This window comes from Vombatus ursinus, unplaced genomic scaffold (assembly GCF_900497805.2).
Source record: "Vombatus ursinus unplaced genomic scaffold, bare-nosed wombat genome assembly UNPS02009994.1, whole genome shotgun sequence".
In the NCBI taxonomy this organism is placed as follows: Eukaryota; Metazoa; Chordata; class Mammalia; order Diprotodontia; family Vombatidae; genus Vombatus; species Vombatus ursinus.
This window is the reverse complement of record NW_020949772.1, coordinates 6,121,597-6,141,310: the sequence shown is the minus strand read 5'-3', so window position 1 is coordinate 6,141,310 and position 19,714 is coordinate 6,121,597. Positions and strand designations below refer to the sequence as shown.

At 38.3% G+C, this 19,714-nt stretch overlaps 1 protein-coding gene across 4 annotated transcripts in view; it reads right to left on the bottom strand.

The window, feature by feature from the left end:
* Positions 1–19,714, bottom strand: part of MPHOSPH9 (M-phase phosphoprotein 9) — a 47,168-nt gene that overhangs the window by 7,576 nt on the left and 19,878 nt on the right. For 2 of the 4 annotated variants that reach the window (XM_027853527.1, XM_027853530.1), the window contains 11 exons: positions 18,865–19,316; positions 18,061–18,216; positions 15,264–15,351; positions 14,199–14,414; positions 13,389–13,436; positions 12,445–12,509; positions 10,805–10,906; positions 10,043–10,180; positions 9,577–9,740; positions 7,998–8,162; positions 7,278–7,395 (listed from right to left, as the gene is read on the bottom strand). In XM_027853527.1, coding sequence (XP_027709328.1) covers positions 7,278–7,395; positions 7,998–8,162; positions 9,577–9,740; positions 10,043–10,180; positions 10,805–10,906; positions 12,445–12,509; positions 13,389–13,436; positions 14,199–14,414; positions 15,264–15,351; positions 18,061–18,216; positions 18,865–19,316 — 1,712 coding nt within the window. The remainder of the gene's footprint in view (positions 1–7,277; positions 7,396–7,997; positions 8,163–9,576; positions 9,741–10,042; positions 10,181–10,804; positions 10,907–12,444; positions 12,510–13,388; positions 13,437–14,198; positions 14,415–15,263; positions 15,352–18,060; positions 18,217–18,864; positions 19,317–19,714) is intronic. The other 2 variants (XM_027853528.1, XM_027853529.1) reach the window with 2 other exon arrangements.

Sequence of the window (19,714 nt, the reverse complement as noted above, 5' to 3'; positions counted from 1 at the left end):
ACTAATAGGAGATCAAAAAAGACTTTCCACCAAAGGTGCTGGGCCCTAAGGAAATTCAAGGATTCTAAAAGATAGAGAGGCCAAGGAGGGAATGCATTCCCAACATGGGGGACGAACTGTGCAAATTCAGGAATGCAAGGGATTGACAAGTAAGTTACTATGGCTAGAACACAGAGTGTGAAAAGAGGAAACTGAGTCAGGATACAAAAAGATCTCAATTGGCTACAATGCTTGGCCAAATCTAAGAAGAAGAAATTTAACTGGATATGTGCCAATCCTCACAACTTTGGTTCAAAACACTCAAGATCCAGAAGACAAACTGGGAAGGAAGACCATTCAGCAATGAAATCTAAAGAAGACCTAGGGCAGTCTTAATTGGGCATCTACCACTTTTTTTTTTCACATTTTGAAAACTGTTATTCATTATCACTGGTTTCCTTTGTAAAGCTACGTATCTTATTTTATGCATTTTAAACCACTATTCCATCAGGGGAAGCCTAAGCACCTCTTCCTCTTCTCAGAGTCCAGGACACACAGAAATCTCTAGTCTCAAGGAGCTGGCGACACTAGCTGGCCTTCGCCAAAAATGAGAATCCCATCCACTGGTGACACAACATTTCAGAAGGAGGTAAGCAGCATCAGGTCTGTATGAAGGGTAACGCATGCTTCCACCTAAGGCTCTCAGCCTAGGGATCCCAAATTCCAGGGTGCCAAAGGTACTCATGAACCGGTGATTCTAGGGACTCAGGAGATTTGGGGCTGAGTGCTTAAATAGGCTAAAGGATGAAACCAGGTGTGAGTCGAGCTTAACCCGGTTATTTACTAACCCATTCAGAAAGAACTCCCTTTCCCTTTCCTCACTACCTATGGTTCCCCTCCGCTTTTTAGTGACCAGCTGTGAATCTGTTTGCCACTGCCCCCACACCATTCCCCTCACAGGATCAAAGCTAGAAGACCACCTAACACTAATTAGGCCACCTAATGCAACCCCTCATTTTATGAGGAAACTTGAAGGCGTACAAAAGTTAAGTGACTTGCCCAATGTCACACAGATAATAAGGAGCAAAGCAAGGCTTTGAAACCAGGTACGGATTCCAAATCCACCATTCTTTCCACTACATCACATCACCTCCCTCCTGAGCCATCACATCACAGGACCCAAAAACACCTATTAACTTCATACGGTTCTTCCCCAATTCTATGGCAGACAAACTTCCGGCTCCTGTTCCCTTCAGCTCTGTGCTGAAGTGAACACTCCTCTCCCTCTTCTCTCCAGAATCTCCTTCCTATCCTTCTCCACAATCCCTATCACCTCTGTCTACTAGGCCATTGTGCCCTCTGGATTCCACTCTCTACTGTTAACTGTCTTCTCTTCAGCTTAGTCCCAGCCACCAGAAATTCTTCCTTCTAGCACTAAAGAAACCCTGTTTCCACCAGAAGACCTCGTATCCCTGACCACACTCTCTAGTACTTCGTACTTGTCTCGTCTTCCCCAACAGACGGGGCCCGCGGGAGGACGCCTACTCCTCCTTCCTCACTGCCACTTCCAAGCTATCCTTCTTTACTGCAGCAACCTTTGCTCCGTGTCAATTCTCTTCATCTACACAACACAACACAACACACACACACACACACACACACACACACACACACACACACCTTTTCACCATATCCTGGTTGCAGTCATCTACTGGCCTCCATGTCATTTTCCCCCTCCTTTCTCAAGGAGTTCAGGAAGTCCCTGGTTCACAATCTTCTCCACTCCAAAACCTACCTTCAGATTCAGGGGATTTCAACATAAACATCTATGTATCCTCAAAAATTCTGGCCTCCCAGTTCATCAACCTCAACTCTCACGATTCCTTCACTCCCCTCAAGCCTCCCATGTCCCTGTCCACACCCATAATTGTGCTCCCTCTAAGTACAACACTGTGCAATTCATCTCTGTACATAGCTTCTCGCTGTTCCTAAACATAAATTGTTCATTCTTACTGCCACCTCTAACAAGCACATCGACCTTTCCCGGGTTTCCATCCCGTCATTTCTTTTCTGGTCTCACTTTGATTCACTTAAGACTCCCTGTTTCTGTTTTCCTTGATAAGGCTGGCCTCTGAGGCTCTGGACCTGTTACAATCCTAGGTCACTCTCTTCAGTATGGAACCTAGAATTGACCGACTCAACCATGCACCGTTCTCTCCGCTTGAATTTCTGGCTGCCCTGTTCCTCTTGTCCAACTTCAGCAGGGGGGATTAACCCTACTATGAGCCTCCTCCATTTCTACTCTTGCTGTCGAACACCAATGGAGAAAAGGTCCACAACAGATCAATGTTATCTGATCCCAAAAGGCCACTCGCTGCTGCACAGAAATCCTTTTATTTTTTCCTTGACTGACTTGCTTGCACACTATGACAAAATGGTTATTCCACACCTTCCCATCTCTCTTCAAATGCCCTACCACCAGTGTTCTCCCCTCTTCCCTCTCAACACCGGATCTCTACTCCTATTTGTTCTAGCAGCCGCATCTCAAAGTGGACATGGGAAAATGGAGTGTCCACAGAAGGGTAACCAGGGTGATGAAGAAATTCAAGTTCATGTCATAAGTGGACCAAGTGAAGGTGCTAGGAGAATTTAGTCTACAGGAGTGACAACTTAGGGGGAAATGATAGCTATCTTCAAGTATCTAAAGGGCTCTCATGAGAAAGAAGAATTACACTTGCTCTTTTTGGTCCCAGAAAGTGTAACTAGGAGCAATGATTAGAAGTTGCAAAGAAACAAAGTTAAGCCTAACAACGGGTCAAAAGTAGAACAAGTTGCCTTGGGAAGTGGTGGGTAGCCGATCCTCACTGGAAGTCTTCAAGCAAAAGCTTTTGGGTGGTAGAGGAAAATAGTTTTCAGGTGCAGGTTAGAGTGGCAGGTCATTAAAGTTCAACCATTATTCCACCTCTGAAATTCCAGGATACTTTACTGAGAAAACAAGAGGCCATCTGCCATGAACCCTCTCTTTTTCCCTACTCTATACCCCCAAGCCTCTCTATCTAGTCCCTAATTCTTTCCTCCTTTGCTTCAATCTCTTGAGTAAAAGGATGCCTTCCTCCTTGAAGAAAGACCACCCACTGTATGCACCCTTGTGATCCCATTCTACCCCATCTCCTCTTGGAGCATGCCCCCTCAATCATTCCCTCCCTCATTTTCAATCCCCTTCATCCACTGGCTAGTTCTCAGCCATCTCCAAACACTCTCAGATTCCTCCCATCCTTAAAAACAAAACCAAAAATAACTATTGTCATCCTCTCTCAAGCTATTACCTTAATTTTCCCTTCCACAGTCAAACTCCTAGACAAGGCTATCTGCAGTTGTTGCCTCTGTTTCTCCACCTCTCATGAATTTAGCTTCTAACGCACTGCCCCAAAGAAACTCAATGACTTTTTAACCACTAAATCCCATGACTTTGCTGTCTTCGTTCTACTTGACCTTACTATTAACACTTTCAACCTCCCTGGCCTCTCGGCCACTCTTTTTTCCCCTTAGCTTCTGGGACAGTGCTTCCTCCTGGCTCACCTCTTACACAGCTAACCACTCCTTTTCAGTCCCTTTTGCTGGGTCATCACCATGATCTAGGGGGCAGCTGGGTAGTACAGTGGATGTGGAGCGTGGAAGACTTCAATTCAAATCTGGCCTCAGACACTAACTGTATGATCCTGGTTAAGTGACTTAATGTCTCTGCCTCAGTTTCCTCATTTAAGAAAGGGGAATAATAATAACACCTACCTCCCAGGGTTGCTGTGAAGATCAAAGGAGATAATATCTGTAAAGTGCTTAGCTCAGTGCCTGGCACATAGTCATTGTTGTTCATGCATTTCAGTCATGTCTCACTCTCTGTGACCCCATTTGGGGTTTTCTTGGCAAAGATACTAGAGTGGTTTTTCATTTCCTTCTCCAGCTCATTTTAATGAGAAAACTGAGGCAAACAGGGTCATACATCTATGAAGTGGCTGAGACCACATTTGAACTCAGGGCTTCCTCATCCCTAGCCTGGGGCTCTACCCACTGAGCCACCTAGCTGTGGTGCTTAATAAACGACTTCTTAGGTGTCTCTTCCAGCTCTGGATCCTATGATCTCCCACCTGCTAAGTAGGTACACTCCTTAGTTGTCTCTTTACACTTTCAGTGATCTCATCTACTTCCCATGAGTCCTTGGATCACCTGTTCTGATGACTATCCTGCCCTAATCTCTCTCCAGAACTCTAGTCCTATAATGTCCATCTCCACACAGATGTACCACTGACATCTCAAATATGTTCCAAATAGAACTCATTCTCTTCCCCACTACAAATCACCCCTCCCCACCTCCAAAACTCCCTGTACCTCCTTGGAGGCACCACCACGCTTACACTGTTTAAGGTTTACAACCCTAGACCTATTCTTGATTCTTCACTTGCCCTCAGTTCTGTAGCATACTAGTTGACATCTGATAATCCCGCAACATCTCGAGCATCCATCCTTTCTTCTCCATTCACGCTACTCTATTTCAGCCCCTCTTTACCTCTGACCTGAAAAAACCTCCTGATTAGTCTCCCTGCTCCTGGTCTTTTCCTCTTACACACAAATGTGAAATTAACATCTTCAGGCACAGACTTGACCATGTCACCCCTCTGTTCAAAAATCTTCAATGCTTCTGTACTATCTCCAGATAAAACAGACACTTCTCAGCTTCACATTTAAAACCCTCAACAATCTGGGGCCAAGCTACCTTGCCATGCTGATCTCACAGTCTGAGGTTTTTTCCTGGACAGGATCTGTGATTTCATTGGTGTAGAGTTCAGGAAACTTCCTCTACCAGTGTACAGTGCAAATACTCTGCAACTTAGGGTGTCAGAAAGTTGCCTGGGGCTCAGGGAAGTGGGGCCATTTGTCTAGGGTCACAGCACCATGTCTGTCAGAACCCAGAGCTTCCTGGCTCCACAGCCAGCTCTCTAGCCACTACTCCATGCTCAATAAATGTTGGCTAAATTGAATGAAAACTCAATAAAGTCAAAAGAGTAATAATGGCAACCAAAAAACCTAATGCTGTCTGAGGGAGTGTGGAGAGAGGCCTGGTGCCCATGGCAGGTCCTCACTGCAGGGCAGACCAGAGCTGGCGTACCGTGCTGAAAGGTGGGCAACATATTTAGGAAGCATGCTGACAAGCAAAGAATATCCAGGGAAGGACAACCAGGATGGTGGGAGACCTTAATGTCATGCCATGTGCTAACTGATGGAAGGAAGCAGGGATGTTTAAGAGAAGAGAAGATTTAGGGGGGATATGATAGCTGTCTTCAAGTACTTGAAGGGCTGTCCTGTAAAAGAGAGATTAGATTTGTTTTATTTGCTTTTCTGAGCCTGAGAGGGCACAACTAGGAACAAAGGGGGTAAGTCACAAAGGGGCAATTAAAGATCAAAATGAACTTAATAACTGGTGAGGTCAGAAAATAGAGCAGGCCACCGGGAAGTGAGTGAACTCCCCCTCAACAACAGGTCTTTGTGCAAAGGCTAAATGATCACTTGCTGTGGAGGAATTAGAAGAGGAATTTTTGTTTATGTACAGGTTGGACTAGATGCCTCTTTCCACTCTGAGATTGGGGGATTCTGAGGCATTCACAATCTAGCAGCACTGAAATGTACGTATTTTATTGTATTGTATTACTCAAACCAAGTTTCTTGAGATTTCCATCTTCCCAAACTGGAAATTTGACCCCCAAATGAGCTGAGCTTCAAAGACTGACTTCCCTATGACTGCTGACCTTGGATTCTCCACATCCCTTACCCTCACACCACCCAGCCAATCTGCTGCCAACTCCTGTCATGTCTATCTTCACAGCCTCACTTCTCTCTGCTCACACAGCCACCACCCCAAGTACATGTCCTCATCACCTTGCATCTGAATCACTGCAAAGGCTTTCTAATTCACCTCTCTTCCTTCCAGACCATCCTTCCCTGGGCATCCAAACCAGTGATTTTCCTAATTCGCAGCACTATATCACCCTCCACCCCCTCAACAATCATAGTAACTGTCATTTATATTGTTCTTTAAGTTTTGCAAAGCTCTCTACATTTGTTGTCTCACTTGATCCTACAACAGCCCTAGAAGATGGGTGCTATAATTATCCCCATTTTCCAGAAGGAGAAACTGAGGTTGAGAGAAGCTAAGAGGCCCGGGTCCCTATCACCTCCAGGATCAAAAATAAAACCTGGCCCCTTACCATCTTTACAATCTTCCTACATTTGACAGTAGCTATGATACCATGGCCTTCTGGCTGCACTCACCTCAATGCTCCACCTCCTGACCCCAGACCAAGGGTGGGGAACCTGCGGCCTTTAAGTTACATGTGGCCTTCTAGGTCCTTGGTGAGGCCTTTTGACTGAGTCCAAGCTTTACAGAACAAATCCTTTTATTAAGGGGATTTGTTCTGTGAAGTTTGGATTCAGTCAAAGGGCCGCACTTGAGGACCTAGAGGGCCGAGTGTGGCCTTGAGGTTGCAGGCTCCCCACCCCTGCCCTAGACCTTTTCACTGGCTATCATCTGTAACTGCAATACTCTTCCCTTCCTCTTCTCCATCTCTTAGCTTCTGGGCTTCCTTCAAGACTTGTGTGAAATCCCACCTTTCTCAGTCCTTCTCCTCCCACCACCACCTGGGCCACCTTCCATCTGCACTGGAGGTATTTTGCGTGTATAGTTATTTGCATGTTAATTCCCCCATTAGAATGTAAACTCCTGGACTGAAGAAGCTGTGTTTTTGCTTTTCTTTGTATCCCCAGGAACTTAACATCATGTGTGGCACCCAGTACAAGTTTAATAAATGCCTGTTGACTGAATAATTTCAACCTGAATACAAATCTTTCCCATTAACAAATCACAAACTACCTAATGATAAAAGATATTGGTTTCAGTAGTTTAAAATAATTTTCATCAATAACTTATATTACAAGCTAACAATATTTTAATTGATGGCTTTTAAAAATCTTATTTTTATTTATATATTTTTATAGCACTTTCATTTCCAAATCTATCCCTCCCCTTCCCTACCCAGGAAATCATCCCTTCTAACAAAGATTTTAAAAGAGAAAAAAAAGCATTTCAGCAAAACCAACCAACAATTAAAGTGTATCTGACAATATCTGCAATATTTCTCATCCTAGCTCCCCATCTCTGTATACAGAGAGGGAAAAGAAGTCCATTTTCTCAACTCTTCTCTAGGGCTAAGCTTGATCTTTATGAGTCTAATGCTTAAAGAACTTACCGATTTGAACTATCATCTTTGCTATGTAGATGACTAAATCCTGGGGAGAAATTCTCTTTAGGGGATCGCTTTGGACTGTACGCCATCGTCACTGGTATTAGCATTATATCTCTTTTAGCTATAGAGAAGAAAAAAGAAGAACTTTTTCTGTAGAATGTAGGCCATTTCATATTAGCAAAATATATTTGCAACACTAACCAAAACTGTTTTTTTTTTCAGGAATTTAGAAGTAAATTGGAAACATCATTGGAATACTGCACATATCTACAACACCATAATCCAGACATCTTAGTTATCACCTAAAAAGGAAATCTCAGGTATAGAACAGTGGCTGGACAAGGAGAAGGTGATCGCCATTCAGTGCCCTTGCTGCCAATGAACAGATGCCTCCATTTTCATCATGGCTTAAATTCTTACACTGAATATTCAATTAAAGCAACCACCTAACTTATCTTTTTACATGGGAGAAGGAACAAGAAATTCTCTTGACTCGAGAAAATTCCATGGGAATAAGTCTTCAATTAGCTCTTTGGTCACAATCATAGTAAGTGCAGGCATGCCAGGAGCTCCCTCACTCAGCAAGCTTTTACTGAAGGCCTGCTGTGATCAGCAAACTATACTGGACATAGAAAAAACCAGGCACAAATATTCAATTCTAAATAAGGACAAACCACATTTAACTTTTTTACGACACAAAAAAGGTATAAATTTAGTCCTTACTTGAAGTACTTGATTTTCGGTTTGAAGGTGGGAGAGATGATGATCTCTGTGAAGATGAGGAATTATATTTCTTTGATCTCTGATGAGAGCCTTTCTCTGGGGACCGATTTCTACTGAAAGTGGTCTCAGGAACAAATCCTACAGTTTGCCGGCGACTTAATGTTTCTGTTACAAACAAATGTAAAGAAACCTTGTTTCTATGTTTTCTGTCTTCATTAATAAGTGGTTCTGAAAGTCTTTCTTTCAGTTGGCCCTTGTACTACTAAACTGCCCTGAATACTATTTTTACCCATAACTGGGTTATAGTGATTAATCATTAACCCATTGCATAGAACAATTATATTCATTTCAGAGAAGAAAATCTTGCATGTGAAATTTATAATAAATATATTCCTGTTCCCACTTTACACACGGCAAATATACAGTCTTCAAAATTATTTGTTTCTTTCTTTAGCAAACTGAGGTACTGATTTAAGCTAGGAGGATAGGCTGCTTTTCTAAGTAAGGTACTCATCAAATAAGAAAGAGATATGACCAAGTTAGGCACATTGGGAAGTAAAAAGACATGGAGGCAAATAAAATGTTATTTAATATTTCACATCTGTCCAAAGATATCTACTGGTGAAGACGTGGAAATGAACAATATTTAAGCACTGATATTCATACTTTATTACTATTATTACATTATTACGACTAAAATTTCTTTTATACCATCCTATTGTTTAGAGGAATAAAATATAAGATGAAGCAGAAACTATTCAAATATCCATAACAGTGACATATGAACCTTAGTAACCAATAAGTGAAAACCATGGTATGCATTTTTTTTTTTTTAGGCAATTTGGGTTAAGTGACTTGCCTGGGTCACACTAGTGACACTAGTAAGTGTCAAGTGTTTGGTCTGAGGCCGGATTTGAACTCAGGTCCTCCTGACTTCAGGGCCAGTGCTCTATCCACTGCACCACCTAGCTGCCCCCATTGGGTATGCATTTTGATGGAAAGGCATGATACTTCTACAATTTTTAAAACATATCCATGAATTAAGTCAACAGGACATATTCAGAGAAAAGTAAAATTTTCATTGGCCTTCCACTTTACTCCCATTAACAGCTTTTTACTTATGCCTTTGAAAAAAAATCACAATCATTTCCCAATGCACACCACTATTCTTCATAAACCTTCCCTAGTAATAAAGAAAAATATGAGCTAACTCCAAATGAAGTAGTGACTGTTTCTGACAACAGGCATCATTCCACTCACACAGTACCTCCCCACAATTCCTTATTAAGAAGAGGGAGGTATGCTTCACCTTTTTTTCTCAGAGACCAACCAACATAGATCACTGTAATTAATCTCAGTTTTGCAGCATTTTACTGTTGCTTTATACTTTTTCTTTTTAAACCACTGTCAGATATGATGGAAAAGTTGTTTCAGTTATTCATCAGTCATTCATGGGCTTTAAACTATAATATAATTAATTACTGTAATTTTACTCCATTACTTGAGCAATTTAATATTAAAAAGTGAAATGTAATCTGTAAAAATAAAGTTAACATATAGCAAAGAAAGGAATATTTACTATTTGATGTGTCCTCGTTCTCTGTTTGTGTGCCCCAATTTTTAAATATTTTTCCTTCTTCATGATTTTTATAAACTTTGACAATTGATGTATCTGATGCTTCCCTTTCTTTTAAACTTGTTGAGTCTTTGAGTGGACAGTCCTTTTCAGGAGGAGTATGGTACCTTAAAAAGTTTTTGTTAAACACATAAGTAACTAAGGCTAATTACTATATAAATAGCATAACAGGGTTTGATGATTACACTCAAAGTTGAATGAAATGCTTTGCAAATTAAAGCCCATTCCCAAATCCAAGACATAAAAGACACAGAATGATGACCCTTCAAGATGTTCCAAGCAACAAAAGGCAAATGAACCTCTTAAAATGTGACCATGAAAATTTCTGTAGCTCACCAAAATATGAGCATGCAAATAAATGAAAACACAGAGCATTTCCTACACGTGCTGTATTTTGAAGTTATCCTACCTAAGAGTGTAGGATTCCCCAAGCTGGTTATCGACCAAATTATCTTGACTGTCTAAAGGCTGGCCAGTAAAGATAGAATATTCTGCTCCTGGTATCAACCACTTCCGCCTACTCACGTCAGAAACTGTTACCGTGCTACTGGAGTGGAAAACATCAGGATGGTTAAGAAACAAAGTAAAATAAGACATTCTTTTTTTTTGGAGTGGTTTGTGGCCTGCTCATTTTAATGAAAAAGTTAACATTCTGATCAATGAAATTTAAAAAGACAATACAGTAACGTGATAAAGCAAACAAATAAATACTTAGAAGGAAATGCTTAAAACAAACTTATTTACTAAAAACACAGGACTCATTATTCACATCATTTTTAAAGTGATTGCCAGTAAACAAATTTATATTCTATATCAGCACCAAAGTTCAGTTTACTGTAGACCAAATGTGTACATTACAAATGTTGCTCTATAAGCAATGCTGTAGAACTATATTTACCATAGTCTAATTAATACAACCACAGTTATTCTAAAACTTTTTATAAGAAATATCAAACTCAAACAAAAATTATGGCTATGTTAAGCCCTGGTTGTGAATTTTACCTACCACCAAGTACATATTAAAGAATTTGAGACCAATGCCAAGAGTAGATGAGCTCTCTACTAAAATTTAAACCCCATCTTTTATTTCCCCCCAAGAGAAAACCATTTAAGTTCTCATAATGGGCATAAACCTTATCTTATAATACAGAGATGAGATGAAATAGCTTACCTGGTAAGGGATGCTGATATTTGATTTTTGGTATTAATACGGAGTTTTGACATATTTTCATGCTCTACTTGCTTGATCTGGGCTTCAAGTTTTGAAATTGTTCTAATTCAAAAGTAATAAAATATATTCAAATACTTTAAGATACAGACCCTCTTTATTTCAACTATTTTATTTCTAGAAACACACACTCATGGGAAAAAAAGAAACCAGAGAGGCATAATACCTACCAATACCCCTGATTTAGAGATGTTGTTTTTTGATTAAGTTTACTATGAAAATCATGCCAAAGATAAAAAATGAGGGAAAGAAGGGAAGAAAAAGAAAAAACAAAACAATCACAGCTATTAAATTCCATAAAGGAACATTTCAAAGGCTACAATGGGAGAAGAAAATATTATTAAAGCTTTAAATTTTATATAGAATACCTTATTAATCTAAGAATTTGTATGAAAAACTACACTATATGTATTTTAAAGTCTAAATACAATCCGTGATAAAAACATAGTGCATGATTAGGCAAAAAGATTTAATAAAATTGAATACAATATTCAAATAAATATTATTTTAAAACTCAGATTTCATATTATCTATAGTTGTTTTAGTTAATATGAAAGTCTTAAAAGTAAGAATTTTATAAATATCAATTAGAAACCTTTCTGTTTTCACTAAAGATAAAAACAACTCACAAATAACAGGGATTCAGAGGAGATATTAACAAAACTTTCCTAACTTTTTGTTTAAAAACATGTGATCCAACAGAATTAACTAAATGGGGCTCTATTCATCATATCCCTGCTTCCAACATCACTTTTCAAAAACAGCAATATTCTCCTTTGCTAATATCTTACCATGTACTCTAATAACAATAATAAAAATAGCTAACATGTATATAGCACCTACTATGTGCCTGGTACCATACTTACTAAGCACTTTTAGAAAGATTATCTCATTTATCTCGGGAGGTAGGTGCTATTATTATTCCCCAAACTGAGGCAGACAGACATTAAATGATTTGCCCAAGGTCACACAGCTAGTAAGTATCTAAGGTCTCATTTGAATTCAGGTTTTCCTGACTGCAGGAGAGGCATTTTATCCACTGAGACTCTATTTCCTAGTATTTTACATGGAGCTTTCTTTTAAACCAAAATTCATCACCTTCCCTGAAGGGAGGTTCTGAGAGAGGGTGGGTAGTATATTTAGGCAGGAGTTTAAATCAGCTAAACAAACTGCTTCTAGAATGAAACAGATCCAGGGAAGAGTTGAATTAGGAGATACATAGCTGTGTGATCCTAGGCAAGCCACTTAACCTGGATTACCTCCAGAAAAAAGTTCTTTCTAGTCCTGTGACTCTACACAGTGATTAAGGTTGTACTTATATCCAAAAAATAAAACAAAATAAAAACACAACAGAGAAAAACATGCACTATTGTGGCAACAGCTATAAAACGATTCTATAAAGTTCATAATCTCATGCTAAATTCTGCTTTATCTTCTCATGTCTTCTGAAGCTAATGATAACAGCAATTTTTATACTTCAATGAAAATCTCATTTTTCCTATACAGTTTAAATAAAGTCACATATGCTTAGCATGCAATTAAATATTTGTTACAATCACATAAAAGGTAATACCACATTTTACCTTTTCAAATCAGTAATCTGAGCATTTGCATCAAACAATTTGTTCTCAGTAGTACTTAATGTATCCTATGAAAATAAAGGAAAATTTAGATAACCATGTAGATAAATACTTTCTTGTACTACTTACATTTTAGAATTTGTAATACTGTTACCCTGATGTTCTACCAAACAGTTTAAAAATGCAAATTCATGTAATTCTACAAATTTGGAATCCTTCACATATCTACTTCATACAGTTTTGACTAAAATTAAGCATGGTCTTTGCCTGAATTATGTGAACAACTCTGGAATGTATCCCAAATCAATCAGGTGTAACATGTTCTGACTGAATAGAAACCACCTAATTGGGAAATGAATAAACCACAAAAGCTTAAATGTTCTTGTTCTTTAGTGGAAGAATCTTTCCAAAATGTAGTCCTCAAATTTAGCTTTAATTAAAAATTCAAACACAATCAGCAAACAGTTCTGTAGGAGACAGGTGAAACAATATCTCTATAAGAAATATCCCTTAGAAAATAAAACCTTTATCATCGTCTTCCAATATTATTTAACAACAATTACTTAACAACATATGGTGCTTGATCATTTTTTTTAAGGCAATTGGGGTTAAGTGACTTGCCCAGGGTCACACAGTTAGTAAGTGTCAAGTGTTTGGTCTGAGGTGGGATTTGAACTCAGGTCCTCCTGACTTCAGGGCCGGTGCTCTATCCACAGCACCACCTACCTGCCCCAATGCTTGATCATTTTTCCAAGCAGTTGCCATCTCATCTGAGCTTTACAACAACCTTGTGAAAGAGGTACCCCCATTTTGCAGATAAGCAAATAGAAAGAGATAAATGATTGGATTTGCTCAGGGTCATATGGTTACTTGGGCCTGGAGCCAAATCTATATGACTCAGTTCAGTGCTCTTTCCACTATTCAAAATATAAATGATCAATCTCTACCTTTACTCTTTCATGCTGTTTTCCAAGGGATTGATATTCTCCTAGAAGCTACAAGAAAAAGAATAAACTTTACTATAACATTACCTACTACAAACTATCACTGGACTACAATTTGTAATCAGCCAGTAAAAGGATTTAAATTCATTTATTAAAAATAATATTTTCTTTCTCAGAATAAGCCACACATACAAATTTTTACAAAACAAAATACATAATTTCTAATTTTTAATTTAAAAAATTCAAATAATAATTATGGCTTAAGAAAGGAATCTGAAAAATTAATACAAAAATAAATTATCAACAAAGTTCTTTCATGCCAGGACAGAAAGAATGAACTACTAAGGAAAATTCTTTTACTCAGACTAGATAAAACCTAAAGTTTTAATCAAACTTAGTTACAATGGTAGGCTTAAAACCAATCTCAAGTAAAACAAAACCAAAAAAAAAGGAAAAAAGTCAAGAATTCCCAAAGCTGTTCTAAGTCTGGTTCCCAACATTTTTACCTCACCAGACACACAGAAGGTGAGTCAGATACCTCAACAGTTAAACTGAAGACAGAAAGCAACTGGGTAGGTGGGGGTGATACCAAAGTAAAGCTCTGTCTCCCTGTTGTTGCAAGATGATAAGACCCAGTGGTCTGGATTGGTATAGTATAAATGCAGTTAGTGCAAAGTTATATTAAACTCAAGTATACTTTGAAAAAAGTCATAATAAAATCAAATTAGTTTATAAAAAGACTAACAAAAGAAAGCATTACTAAAACCTTAGCTAAAAAGTATGAGAAAGAGCTACTATTGTTTTCTCACTTACAGCTTGAAACATTTTGTTTTCTTGTTTTATTCTAGCATCTTTATCATCTGAGAGTTTGTAAGCCTTATCAAATGCTTCTTCTAGATCCTTTAGTCGGGATTTGAGTCGACTGATGGTGTTATCTTTTTCTTTATTACTTGCTCGCATTTCCTCAATACGTTCCTGCAAAGTTTTGGAAGCATTACTGGCTGCATTGAGGTGTTCTCTCAAATCACTCTACGAAATAAAAACAAAGATAATTATAAGTTATTCTTAGTGGATGAACACATTTCTACCTCAAATACCAAATACATTATAAGTATTAAGAGGATAGAATGTAAAGTTCATCACTGTGGACAGAAAATGGAAAACAGCATCAAATTTAAACATCCCATGGGAAGGTGACAGAACCACAGGAGAAGAGTTGAGAAATCAAGCCCTCTGAAAAGATGATGGCTTCCTTCACCCTCTGTAGTTAGAAAAGGAATAATCCTGGTGGCAGAGATTCTAAATGGATGGTGCAATTTGATGCTTATCATTTACATACACATTGCATGCAAATGAATCCATGGACTTGGAATTGTTTCTCCCCTTCTATCTTCTACAAAAATGTAAAATAAAATGGAAAATGTCCAACTAGTATATATACCAACCAAATAGATTAGAAAAAGATAGAAGACAAAACCAAATATTTTTCACTCTAACACCTGACTGTAATGTTTAGAGGGATAAACCTTGGGCAATACATAAAGATATAAGATTTATTTCAAAGCAATGGAAAGTTAGAGCATTAACATACCACGCGGAGATTCTTTTAATGTAAAGGTTGGAAGTAAACAGCTGAGGTCCCTTTCAACTCTTAAATTTTGTGATTCATTATACTGAGATTGTGATACTCAAAACAATCAGCCTTTGTTTGCAAGAAGATATCCTAAAAGATCTGATGCTAAAAATAATAATGATTACAATTTAAACTGCGTTTTAAAGTTTGCAAGTCACTCTCCTCACAAAACCTCCTTCATTCATATTTCTATCCTATGTAATACAGAAGCATAAAGCTAGCAGAACACAACATGAATTACTTACCACTTCCATTTCCAGCAAATTATTTTTGTTCTCCAGAATTTTCATATGAGCATTGGCCTCACTCAGAGCACCACCTAATTGGTCACATCTAAAACCATAAATCAACAATCAGAAGAAAATGACCACAAAATTTAAAAATTAGAGAATGAAACCTCTTTCCTTAGGAATTACACATTAAGCTGGTTGATTTTCAGCACGTAAGTGACAAGTCCGGTGTTAGCTAAAATCTAAGACATTAATAAAAGATGATACGTCAGAGGATAACTGATAGTATTCTAATGGTTTGAGGAATAAATGTATTTCAAAAACTACCTTTCAATGTGTTACTTAACTGATATAAGTGTATGTATGTATATCTTGTTCAAATTTAAGACACAGAGTAAACCACAAACTACTTAAACATAATAATAAATCAATCTACTCTGATGCCATCAATTGTATAAGGTCATGGAGTCAGTGCAGAAGTGACATATATGATACTGCACTGTCAAAGAACTGACTTTAGTTGGGTTGAACCCTTTTCTAAGTCAACGAATCAATGGACTCTTCTCTTGACAAAAATATCCCATCTGCTGCCTCATATATTCAAAATCAAAAAGCCTACAAAAAATCTTAAGAGAATGAAACAAGAAGCTGACCCCAATACTGTGACTGAACAGAAAAAAATGTTTCATGAGAAAGCAACAGTATGATTCCACATGAAGTAGATTTTCTAACTGCCTGGTTAATTTAGAAAAACAACATGAGGCAGCTAGGTGGTGCAGTGGATAGAGCACCAGCTATATCTGGTCAGGAAGACCTGAGTACAAATCTGGCCTCAGACACATAACACTAGTTGTGTGACTCTGGGCAAGTCACTTAACCCCAACTGCCTCACCAAACAAAAAAAAAAAAAAAGAAGAAGAAGAAGAAGAAGAAGAAAGGAAAGAAGGAAAGAAAGAAAAACAAGATAAGGGGAGAAAAATTAAGCAGAACAATTCATTATCTGCCATGTGTCTAACCAAACATGTTGGAAGAGTCTCTGTGAAAGATTTTATCCTCAATTTTACTTAAAAGTGAGTAAAGATTACTGCCAAAATGTAATGATAGCAGTCATCTGCTATAACAACTATATAAGACGTCAGTACCACATTTAAGATGGCAGCAATACTAATTCTTATCATTCTAACATAACAAAATTTAATAATTTTCAATTCTTACTTTTATATGGCAAAATATCATAAATGTTACTAAGCTTAACACTCTAACCCTGTTGAATGAAAATTTATAGATCATGCTAGAATGTTCTGAAAAAGAGAGTAAGAGGCAGGTGTGGGGAACCTGCAGCCTGCCGTAGGTTCCCCACACTTGACAGAGTATCACAAGATGATAAAAGCACATCACGAAGTCTAGCTTGTGATCAGAGCAGATACACAGCAGAAGTAAACTGTTCTCAAAATGGCTTATAATACCAGAACAGGTAGGTGTGTGTTAACTCCATGCCCCTGAAACCAGGATTATAAAGGACACTATCAAATGAGTTGGTACAGAAAGCACTTCGAATCCAGATTTGCAAACTCCAGTTCCACCATGATCCATAATCAGTCATCAAATCAGAGTTGGACGGGATGCTGGAATTCATCTAGTCCAATCCCCTCATTCTACGAGAGCATCAAAGAGGTAAAAAGTGACTTGGCCAGTCACACAGCTAGGTGGCCACTCTGGCAGCTTCTGGATTTCCGAAAGCGCCTATAAGAGAGACCCGACTTAGCAGAGGAAGGCATGCCTGTTATTACTGTCTAGTGGACAGCCCTAGAATTAGTTCTCCCAAAGACAGCTAGAATTAAGTAGGGCAGAAACTGGGTCATTTTGTAATCTTACCACAGGACCCTTGCACATAGTAAGCACTTAATGCTGGTTAACTTGAAACCTCTACAGATTTCTCCTAATCAAAAAGCATACCCCAAAAAGCACAAAGAAAATGATGACTTGACCAACAAGAAAAAAAAAAAAAAAAGGCAAAGCATTTTTGCTACCAAGACAACCACTGTTAACCTGTTTTATACTTGCATTTTTGAAGTTTCCCTCTAAAATGCAGGTTATTTTGCATATAATTACCTAAAGTTATCTAAAGCTTCAGCTCCCTCCAGGATCCTTTTTTACTTCAAATATCTTTATTATGCAGGAGGTATATTTCTCTACTCCCACAAATTTCTAAAACTATACCAATGGTCATCTGAGCAAGAAAGGAACACACAAACTATATCATGAAATTTTCCCCATTTATAAAAAACTCATATTATTAATTGTTGATTTAATTACTAGGCTGGTCTATATTTCCATAGCTCCATGAGACCTCATGATGTGGTCTCCAAAACTAAAACTCACAAACCATCCATACTTCTTATCCTGCATGACTTGTCCACGTTTCTCATAAATTCTTCAATGAGTATCAACCCTAAAAGCTAGAAGAAGCTTTCCTCCGGTTCCAATCCCACTCACAGAAGCCAGAGGAGAGGCTTAAATTTTGAAAACATTTTCTTTTGTGTGAATAAACTGTTTTTGCTATGTCAGAGGTAGGGAACCTGCGGCCTCAAGGCCACATGTGGCTCTCTAGGTCCTCTCAGACTGAATCCAAGTCAAAGGGCTGCACTTGAGAACCTAGAGGGCCACATGTGGCCTTGAGACCACAGGTTCCTCACCCCTGTTTTATACTTAAAGGTGCCTATCTATGACACATATATTTAGGGGAAGGACATTATATTTCAAGTTAGTAAAACTTTCATTTTACAGGTTAAGTCATAATAACATACTCTACCTGTCTGCAAGACTCTGGTTGGTTTTCTTCAATTCTCCATATGCAGATGCTTCATTTCTCTCTAACTGCTGTTTCAGATTATGTATCTCTGAGTCATAATAAGCCCGGAGATCAGCTACATGTCGAGCATGCTTCTCCCTCAGGTTTTGCCTCATTCTGTTCACAGGGAGCAAAAGAGAATTACATTTGAGTCAAGGTTAAGAACACATAGGTTGTTTTTCTGCCTTTTTATAACAGGCCTTTACAACGGATATTAAAATAAATTAATTTATAAGATCATAAATGCTGTTAATATTTTTTAAATGTCTCCTAAAAATTCAGAGCTTTTTTATGTACAGAGATCATCTTGTTCAATACCTTCATTCTACAACAAGGGACCTACAGAGGTAAAAGTGATACACAGTACTTACTATGGACAAGGTGCTACTTTTTAAATTAACAATTTGATTGTTTTTTAAGATGTAAGGTATAAAACATAAATACTAAAATCTTTTTTGTTACCTTCTACTTCAGTCAATGCTCCAGATTTGTTATTTCAATGGTGTGGGACACTTTGCCCATACAAGCAGGAAATTCATCTGTAACAGAATCATGGGGGACTGTCCAAGGGCATGTAGTGAGAGGTTAAATGACTGGTCTGCTGAGGTCACTAGTACAGCTAGTACATGCTAAACATAGGACTCAAACCCACATTTAACTGACTCTGATGCTGGCCTGCATCCACTACCTACTCTCCAATATATGAAAGGAAAAAATGAACAAAATTGGTAATTAATTTTATTGCATTTAAAAAATCATACATACTTGGATAATGCAACTGGGTCTTCCATGCAAGTCACTGAAACACTGCCTTCTGGCAAACTGCTGTCTACACTTGCAACTCGGGAATGAGTAACGGTGGTTGAATTGTTTTCTTCATCTTCCGTGTTGAATGAAATTTCATTACTAGCAACAGACTGTGCTAAAGGAAAAGCAGAGCTGGCCCTACTATCGTTTTGAAGTGCATGACCTGGCCAAGAGTCCATAGGTAAAGTTTTAATAGTTGAAGGATAGTTGGGGGATCTATCTAACTGAGAGGAGGTAAGGTTACTTGTTTGTGAAAATGAGTCTGTTTCAGAGTGGCTAGAAATACCAGGATCTAATATGGACTCAGGTGAGAAAGACAATCTCTCAAGATTACATCGAAAGTTATTTGATTGAATCCCTGAAATCTGTTGATTTGGCTTCCTGTGTAGGGCTGGATCTAGAGTTAACACCTAGAAGTAAAAGAAACAAGAGTAAGCAATGATATTTCATGGTCTTTTTAAAATGAAAAACTTTATTGATGTCATATCTAGCTTATCAAAAGTCAAAGAGCTTATCATAAAAGTTAGAATCACGGAGCACCTCGTATTTTGAGTCTGTAGTATTCATACAGCAATCCATGCAGGAAAAAACCAAGTGGATGCAGAAAGCACACTGTCCAGATTTGGACATGTAGCTGCAGGGGCCGCTCAGTAAGTCAGGACATATATCTTAAATGGGCTCTGCAAAGAGACAATTAGCTGGGCCCCGAACTGAGTAAAGAAGGAAGAAATTGGGCTTGATCACATTCAAGAAACTAAACAGGTACTTTCAAAAATCCCAAACTTTTTAACATCAAGATTCTAGAAAT